At 38.7% G+C, this 9,354-nt stretch overlaps 1 protein-coding gene across 8 annotated transcripts; it reads right to left on the minus strand.

Moving 5' to 3' along the window:
• Positions 1–1,509: 1,509 nt before the first annotated feature.
• On the minus strand, positions 1,510–9,104 carry skor1b (SKI family transcriptional corepressor 1b). 8 transcript variants are annotated; one of them, XM_076992324.1, is made up of 9 exons: positions 8,754–9,104; positions 5,932–7,693; positions 5,309–5,405; positions 5,085–5,192; positions 4,851–4,922; positions 4,233–4,286; positions 3,867–3,941; positions 3,076–3,141; positions 1,510–2,714 (listed from the first exon to the last, which is right to left on the minus strand). In XM_076992324.1, the coding sequence occupies exons 2-9, from the start codon at positions 7,681–7,683 to the stop codon at positions 2,560–2,562; spliced, it is 2,379 nt and encodes a 792-aa protein (XP_076848439.1). In that variant the 5' UTR covers positions 7,684–7,693; positions 8,754–9,104; the 3' UTR covers positions 1,510–2,559. The 8 variants fall into 8 exon arrangements, with proteins under 8 accessions (XP_076848439.1, XP_076848440.1, XP_076848438.1 ...); XM_076992325.1 differs by having other exon boundaries at positions 1,510–2,657; positions 4,212–4,286; XM_076992323.1 differs by having other exon boundaries at positions 4,212–4,286.
• Between the last annotated feature and the right edge of the window lie 250 nt (positions 9,105–9,354).

Consider the following 9,354-nt stretch of genomic DNA (forward strand, 5'->3'; position numbering starts at 1 on the left):
TTTTCACCTGTTGAACAATTACCATCTATTATTACCTCCAGGGCTTCAAGAACCATTCTTTGCTTTATCAGCCATTATATCAAACTTATATGGTAGATCTTTATTGCATTGTTTAAAACATTAGCTCAAACTAATGGATTAGTGCATCAGTGTGTAGCTGAGCAAATTACTGACAAGGGGACAACACCACATTCAACCCATTTATTTATCTAGCAGATCAGGTTGTTAAGTGCTAAGTTTATTTTTTAAATAAATGTTTGTGCCTTTGACCACATATGGGTAATGTGTCGCATGGGTCAACGGTATGGGCTTTATTCTCCCAAGAATAGCTGTGAGCAAGGGCGTAGCAGCAAATTCTGGGTCCTGTACACTCTCAATGTCAGTGGGCCCCTATAAATACCAGTAAACAAGGCACATGAGCAAAAAATGGGCCCCTCTCCCTACTCGGGCCCTGAGTAGTCTGGTCGACCCCCCCCCCCCACCACCACACCCATGGCTGTGAGTACTTCTCATGCAGCTGTGAGCACCCTGGGGCTGATGCCATAGCTAGCATTATGAATAAAAGTGAATACATTTACATTTACATTTACAAATATCTTCTCATTTTTGTCCTGGCAAGGACAATATATTGCTTGGACAAAGCAATAAGTTATTTCCTGTATACACTTAGGCTAGAGCATTAAGCTGACTTGATTCGTTCAGTTCTACTGCAATATTTTAGATAATGTAAGCATACAGAAATCGTCATGGAAACTTGTGTCCAACAAGATTAAAACGCTCCAATTATCAGTCACGTGGTGAGAGGGGAAATCTCAAAGGATGGAATCACATCCCGTATTCGTTCAGTACATCCACGGCCATTAGATGGCGCCAGAAGACCGACTATGTAATAACAATTTCACAAAACCCTAATACTGTGCATGTCGAATGTTAAGGATTATATTTAAGATTTATTTAATCATCCCAAATTAATTGTCATCTTTCTATATCTATATTTATATCTCTATATAATATATATTGTTAAACAGCAGTTTAAATTGGCTGCAGTAATTTTGCAGAGCTTGAAGTCAAGCTCTTTTTTTATACAACCAAAAAACTACAATTAGACTATCCTTTAGTTTGTCCACATTCGTGTATTGTAATTGTTATTATCAGAACACACGCATGCATACATATAGACACACAAAGATAGAGAGAGAGTGAGATGGTGACAGAGGAGGAGAGAGAGACAGAAAACTGATTGTATGTTGTTCTTGGATTGTTGTGTGTTCTTGGTGTGGAACAGTAAACGCTTTCACACCTGCCTTCATTCTGTAAACTTGCTCTGTACAATGTGGAGAGTGTATGTGCTTATGCATGTGGATCACATCTAAAACACCACAATCACCTTAGAACTGATGTGCACATCAGTGACATGACACTGTGCGGTGAAATCATCTGAAACCTTCATGTTTTACTTCAGTGTATCATACATACATATGAACACAGAACACACAATATGAACACGCACACAGGTGGCTCTTCTCAGGAAAGCACTGAGAAGTACTGGCTGCTTTGTCCTGTAATTTGATATTCAGCGTCCTATGATTTGACCTGCAGAGTGTGGCCGTTAGATGATTATCATTATCTGAAAAAAGGGTTGGTCACTGCATTCTAATTAAGGACAATTCACATACAATAGACTGATATTGAAACTGATATTCTAGTATCTATGTAGCATTGCTCTATAATAATGCAAAGTACTTAAAAATGTTTAATTTGTCTATTCATACCGTGGCAAAGGAAAATGATCATCCTGTAACACAGTTCTTGTTACGTCCTCTCCAGTGGAAAATACTCACAGTGAATAATAACACAATGGCTAATCCAGAATTGTTATCAAAGATCACAATAATATAGCCCTCTCATACAAGATCATTTAATACACATTTCAGGTAATCTATTTAAAGTGCTTTACATCAATAATTTACACAGTTTACAGATGAGAACAAACAACATTAATGAACAACAAGAATGAAATTAAACTTAAAAAATGTTACATATTTTATAAATAACTTAACAAAGTGCCCTAATATCAACAAAAATGAAAATAATTATAATACATAATATATGCATTGCACAAAGCCACCTAATACAAGTACATCAGCATTTTTTAAACTGATGGTTATCATTTTAATGAACATTTCCGTAATGATGAGCTAGATTTTTATATAAATTATACAATACATACAATAATCCTTTTAAATTTAATAGTAATTACAGTTTGATTACAGTTTGAAAGTTAACATACTACCATACACCCTTATCTCAGCTCCTTACATGAAACACTGGGCTAGTATGAGCATGATGTTTTTTATTTTATACAGCAAACTTCTCAGTATCCAACCTTCTCGCAGTCCTGTCAGGAGCGGTCTTACTGGGAGCAGTCTTACTGGGAGCAGTCTTACTGGGAGAAGTGTTGTCAGGAACAGTCTTGTTGGGAGCAGTCTTACTGGGAGCTGTTATACTGGAAGCAGTGTTGCTGAGAGCTGTATTGTTGTTATTGGGACCCTGAAGGCATCATGGTGGCAGCAAAGGAGGCTTGAAGGTACAGGTGGCTGAACAATGACGTGGGGTCAGCATTTTGCACGAGAAATGGTGGAGTGCGTCGTGAGCTTCTGGGAAAAAAGTGGATGGGTTGCTTAAAACCAAAAGCTTATGACAAAAAGCAGTATCTGTTTGCATGTGTGTGTTTGTAGTTATGTGTGTGGAGAGCAAAAAGAAACACACAAAAGAGATAAAGGTCATAAAGAAATATGCACCTGGCAAAACACTGGCAAAAGATGATACAATAACTCTACAATAAATGTCAAAACTATCAAGGCCTCATAAAGATTTATAAACATCTCCCACAGTGCTGAGAGGGAAAGTTTTCTGAAAATCTGCTATCGAAATTTAGAGGGGTTCATATTTGAGAGCCATATTGCTTGAGGGCTCCATATTTTTAAGTGTTAACTCATAATTTTGATGTTTCTTTAAATTGGAAATTTTCTGACTAGATGGTTATGCGTCCCCTATTCTAGAATCATTGATTACCTTTTAACTTCTGCTGAATAACATAACGAGCCTTTCTTTCATGGTCCAACTCGCTGCACAATGTGTCTGAGCAGGAGAGACAAAGGATGACTCAGATATGAAAGGCCAATTATCCTACCTCATGTGTTCATATCCAGAACACAGTTACTCTAATTCATACAAGTGATTTTTTGACATTCAGGCATGTGCTAAAGTTCAGCACATGACTCATACAAAATGAGCTCATCTGGAGTTATTTATCTATAGTTCAATGTTAAAAGCCTGTGATGGATTGATGTGGTTTTAAATCAGATTTTCTCAACATGATTGTCAGGAATTTCCTTCAGTGAAATCATACTGAATTTTGTAAATGAACTACACCTTGAGAGAACTTATTTAAATTGTTTTTAGATGTAGACTTCAATAAATAAATAGACAAAAGTTTAAAAGTGATCACATCTTAAATTTTAGATCTTTGAGTTATTGTTTAATAAGTGAAAATATTGTTTAAAAATTGCCAAGATATTGGTTTTGTGTTCTTAATATCCCCAGATTTATTTATCCAAAATGTACATTACGTACATTTATCATTAAGGAATTTATTTATTTAAAGTTAAATTAATATGATTAGACCAACTTTTAGATTTTTTTGGGGGGGGGGGGGGATATAAATTATTAACCTAGAACTGGAATTATTTAAACATAATTAATCACTTCAGTATATTAAATAATTCAAACACTGCTAGTAAAAGTGTAAAGGATAGAGCAGGATTGACTGGTGTAATGTAAGGGAGATTTTTGGGGAAGCTCACCTCGAACAATCTGTAGTTGCTGTACCATCTCTTCTCGGTAGGACAGTTCCCTTTTCATTTGGTCCTGAAAATTGTCTAGGAAGCAATCATCCCAGCATATGTTAACAATGCAGTGTAAGCCAAATGGGGTTTGTTGATTAGAAAAATAAATCAGAACAAAGAATGATTAAAGATTACTACTAAGAAAGATAATGAAATGATGACCATTAAATTAAATTAATAAATTAATCAAGATAACAGAAATACCTTTAATATAAATACAGCAAAAACACTGTCGCCATGTCTGGAAGTATAATAATATGGCATACAGTATATAATGTTAGAATTACAACATGTTAAAAGTACCTTTCAAACTTTGGAACTCACGTTCTAACTTCTTCCTAAGTTCCACTTGTTCCACCAGTTGTTTCTGTAGTTCTTCTGTTGGAATCAAACATTTAAATCCATATTAGACAACATATTTCATTGCATGAAATTAATTCAGAAAATCTTTATGGGGATTTAAACATTTTACTTTAATTGATTTGAAGCCAGCTAAGAAATAAACAATAAACAATACATAATTGTTGTATCTAACTACTAAAATATGTTAGATTACTAAAATTGTTATGCTTAGGAGCATTCATAGTGTATCACACGTTTTCTTGATCCTGACTTTTCTTAAATTCTCAGCCTACAGACCTACAACGAACATACAAACTACAATGTTATAAATGCCTGCACAAATGCTTCAAACCTTAATTACGTAGCTATTAATTATCTCAGCATGTTGTCAGGGATGTTCGGTCTCCCCGTGACTATTGGGATTTCTCTAGTAATAAATGTGACTTGTAAAATATAAAATTAAATGCTAATCTATACCACGGCAGGCAAATCTGATTAGCAAAAATAAAAAATTCTTATTAAACATATAATAATAATAATAATAATAATAATAATAATAATAATAATAATAATAATAATAATAATAATTACTACCCTTACCCTTTGCCATGTTTTCAATGTCCTTTTCTATCAGTGTTCCTCTGCCTGTTTCTTTGCGCATTGCTTCCATATCTGGACAGAAAAAAACAGAAAAACAGAAATAGCAAAAACATTCCATTAATTTAATTTACACGCCATTGTGTCACTCGTGCCATCTGTATGTCTGTATTTAGATTATATTTAATCGATTCTAACATGTAGGTGATTCATTCACAAGCAGAAACCCTCACGAACCATCACTGGGATCTCTTGGGTCTTCTTCAGAAACTCCGGCGTGGTCATGTGCTTTCGGTTCCATTTCCTCAACAGTTGACGATGGCTCCTCTTCATGCGCATCTTTAACTGTACAAAAAGCAGAACAAAACCCAGATTACTTTCAAATCGGTAACAAAAGTAGTTCTGGGCAGGCCTGTGCTTTAGCCCAAACACAGATCCAGCCGGGAGCATAACGGGCCTACCGTTGGACTCCCGTGGGTCACGCTGATAAGTGGCTGTTGGTCCAAAACACTGGGCACTTATTGGATGCATACGCTCATCCCTTTCATGTGTATACACCTGTAAAATTAACCAGGCAATTAATTGCAATTATCCTCAATTTTGCTGTTTCTTACATCCCCTCTCGAGACAGCAAAAGCAGACTATTTTAATAACACCTCAATACCAAACCAAATCAGAATAACTACTATTTAGAGCGAATTAAAGAACTATAATCATGACCACTCACAACAAAAGTAAGTTGATTAGAATTCGTTTGCAATGTATAAGCTATTACAATTCTTCTTGTATCCTGGGTTGTCGTCTAGATCTGTTTGATTAACATCACAATGGACATTAAATCGATACAGTGACAAGCTTGGCTTGGGATAAGCTGTATGAAGTATTTGCATTGTCAAAGAGTTATAAATCATGAAACACACGCATTTCAGCTCATTTAACTAATATTAGGTTTAGACTAACAGCATATAGCTTTGCGGTTTTAAATTAAACAGGATTTTTTAAAAGTAAGAGTTTTATAGGGGTGTCACGTTGTTATCGGTTCATGTCGCGAGTTTTTGTAACGGTGGAGAATTGTGTTACTCACTTCAAAGCGCGCGGTGGTTTTGCTGCTCTCGAACAATGGTTTGATCTGCTTCTCTCCGTCAGAGGCGCGTGCCTCGCTCGAGGTAGCTGCACGTGGATCACCCATAGGGGCCGTCTGGCAGTTTCCCTCTTCTTGATCCTTTGTTCCATCGCCGTGCGCTACAGTTAAACTCGGGGGACTCTGGTTGTCATCCACCGACAGCTGAAGGCATTCTTCATCTTCTTGCGCCTTGTGCGATTCCACGTCCACATCTGGATCCTCTACACTGTCCACGTCCGGAGACACTGACCTGTAACTGGAACTTTCACTCAGGAAATCAGGAGACAGGTAGCCAGCTCGGCCTCCGGAATACGGACCTCTATTGCCGTATAGCTTCGCTATACTCTCCGCGTCTTTGACCACTGGCCTGAACGCTGAAATGTAGCTGATTTTTCTCTGGGCGGCTGGCATCCCTTCCATTGACCTGGTTTCGTCACCAGATTTATCTTCCTCGTTCCGGGTAGACTGTGTGCTGGAACAGCGCTCATTATCCTGCAGACTGTCCTTAGGGGTGTGAGTACTTCGGTCACTTTGTTCAGAGACGTCCAACTCGTTTTGCCTCGCGCACAGGATGTCAGAGGGTGGTTTAGGTTGGTGATGGTACGGCGGCATAGGTAGACTACCGGTTGTAGGCCAGAACACCGGAAAGGAAGGGTACGCACTGTCTTTAGCGGCTGGCCAGAACATATTTGACAAGTTAGCTTTGTTCTGATCTCCCATAACGACATTCTCATCCTTCTTTTGACACAGTCCAAAAGTCGGAAACCCGTATGGGTGAGGGAATAGGGGCGGTGGGATCTTCTGAAGTACCCCGAAGGTCTTGCTAGGCACTGGGATCACAGGATAACTGCGGATGCTACTCGACATGGTCACGTTGGCCATGTCATCCTCGCAGCGGAGAATTTTGTGGGGCACCTCGGACGACTCTCTCTGGGGCCGAGTTACAGCTCCGTGTGCTTTTGAGGAGGATGTGCTCTCAGAGCCACTGATGGGCAGTGTCCTCTTACGACTGCCCCCGTTAAACATGGCTTTCACGTCCTCCCAGGCATGCGTGACCTCATCCGGTGAGTTTTTATCCGACAGTTTGAGGTGCCGTCTCCAAGAGTTGAAGTTTGCTGCATCAGGTTGTGTGTATTTGGACTCCGGTGTGCGATGAGAATGGAAAATGAACTTATTTGGTGAGAAATACATGTTACAGAATGAACACTTTATACATTTAGCTCTTGAGCTGTTGTATCTAGCTGGTATGAAATTGCCTCGGCTGCCCCAGGCACATTCATGTGACACATCGAAAGCAAAATTTTCGGGCAATTTGGGAGGGTTGTGTTCTCCAAGGAAAGATTTGCACAGCCGCTCTGCTTCTCGTTTCGTGATCATTCCGCAGCGCCTCGAGGAGATGGGCATAGCTCCCGCGCGCCTTAAAATCTCCAACTGAACTGGGGTGCACTGCACACAGGTGATCCCCAAAGCCACTCGTCGGTTGTGAATTTCGTTATAGCTATAGTTCTTCAAGAGAGTGTTAGATATTTGTGCCAGACAAAGTCGCTCCTGACCATCTATGACCAAAGAAACGATGGGTATTCCGTACAAAGAGGTCTCACTGACTTGGTTTGGTTTGAGCGTGGTCCCGGGGTATGACTGCAGCTCTTGTTTGGAGTTAGGAGAACAGGTGGAATCTCTTCCCGCTGACAGCTGGCTCGAAATAGATTCCATTCCTGGAAATCTGCACACACCAAATGCAAGTTACGAAATATCGACATTTCAAGTCCATTGTCAACGATATTTGGCGTTCTATTTTCTGACAGGTTCCCTGAAATATAAATAAACTCGATGAAATCACAGTTGAACATTACAACTATGATTAAGATTGATTTAAAAAAAGGGATCATATTCAATAAAATACAGTAGGGTTATAACAATAATTTAAAAATACCACAACCGTTTAAAAATATATTGTAACCAAATAGCCTACATAAACTGAATGGGTAATAGGCTATAATGAAACTAAAATAAAAAGTACATTTTCTATAAAAAAGTAAAATACTGAATATTGATCCCAGAATTAAAATAAATTCTCTTTTAGAAGTATTGTAGAAACTTGACGTGTGGCATTAAGGTTAATCAACCGCTCGTGGCCCTTATTCGAAGCTTCGTTAATTCATATGAAAAGAAACGATCTTTATCCCGAGATCACCTTCCTAATTGGTCTTAATTAACTCATTTTCATTCATTAAAAGTGTAATCGCTCTTTTGTATTCTTTGCAGTCTATTTGCATCTACAACATTTTCGTTGTTTACTGAAGTTGTACTATGTAGAATATTTTGGGGGGAAAAGTCGCTAAATGGTTTTAACTAAGACAAATATTTGCGCCAGCACAGAGGATAAAACAGGTAAATACTCTGAGCCGTGCCAGAATGGAATAAGAGCCCTTAATCCGATTTCATCATTATTAATGCCTAGTGTACGTCTTTAAACTTACTTTCCAAAAAAATAGAATTAGGACATTTCTGTGTCGACACTTTTCCATGGCAATACAATACATCGTAATTAAGCATGTATTCCGGCGATTATTTATGACATTTTTCAGTCTTACCTGACCAAACTAGCTAACTTCGATGTCGTTTATTTTTAAGTGATAATTGATTTCAATGTTACGTTCTGTAACACCTATAAATGCATTCTTAGTGTAAAACAACTGCATCATCGAGTACGATTATTTAAAGATAGCAAGAAATTGTTGCAAATTTGCAGTTAAGATCGCTCGCATAATAAGACGTCTTACCTGATATGATGAGGAAAGAAGCAATGTTGTGTATCAGAAGACCTCGTAAATCACCCCTTTATGTAATGCGTTTTAAAATCAGTCGTCACTTGTTCCTTTCTTGCCTTTAGTAAAATGGGCTACTGAATTCCGGGCGCACGTGAAAGGCTACGCGCTGTTCGAGGAGCTGTGGGTTTCTAGAGCGAGTGGCTTCGCATTCTGCTGTGGTGCGAAGACTGTGGAGAAGTCCGCGCAGGGTGACCACACGCTAGTGCGGACCTTTACCAAATAACCACTGAAGACGTTCCGCAAAGATCGAGTGACAGCTAAACTAATGGCAAGGCACTCCCACTTAGCGCCAGCATATTTACATTAACTATTTGCCTTCGGGACCAATGGAAACGACAGACTCTGCTGTCATAGAGGCCTGGGGACGTTTAAAGTTCATCACGTGATCTTTTAACACACGAACGGGACGTTACGGGGTTTGTGTGTGTTCGTGTGTGTGCGTTCGTTCGTGTGTGGTTGGGGGGGGGGTTGAAGCTTACATGTTTGCTTTGTTTACCTATTTGATAGATAAACCAAGCTTGCCGTGTAGTGTTTAGTTTTAATGCTAACATAA

Source organism: Brachyhypopomus gauderio, chromosome 2, assembly GCF_052324685.1.
Source record: "Brachyhypopomus gauderio isolate BG-103 chromosome 2, BGAUD_0.2, whole genome shotgun sequence".
In the NCBI taxonomy this organism is placed as follows: Eukaryota; Metazoa; Chordata; class Actinopteri; order Gymnotiformes; family Hypopomidae; genus Brachyhypopomus; species Brachyhypopomus gauderio.

Excerpts from the sequence above, each read along its gene's own strand:
- skor1b (XM_076992323.1), bottom strand. The coding sequence starts at position 7,683 with ATGGAATCTATTTCGAGCCAGCTGTCAGCGGGAAGAGATTCCACCTGT. Across the intron at positions 5,193-5,308 it reads TGACCCACGGGAGTCCAACG|TTAAAGATGCGCATGAAGAG; the intron begins GTAGGCCCGTTA and ends CTTTTTGTACAG. Across the intron at positions 4,923-5,084 it reads CCCAAGAGATCCCAGTGATG|ATATGGAAGCAATGCGCAAA; the intron begins GTTCGTGAGGGT and ends TTTTCTGTCCAG.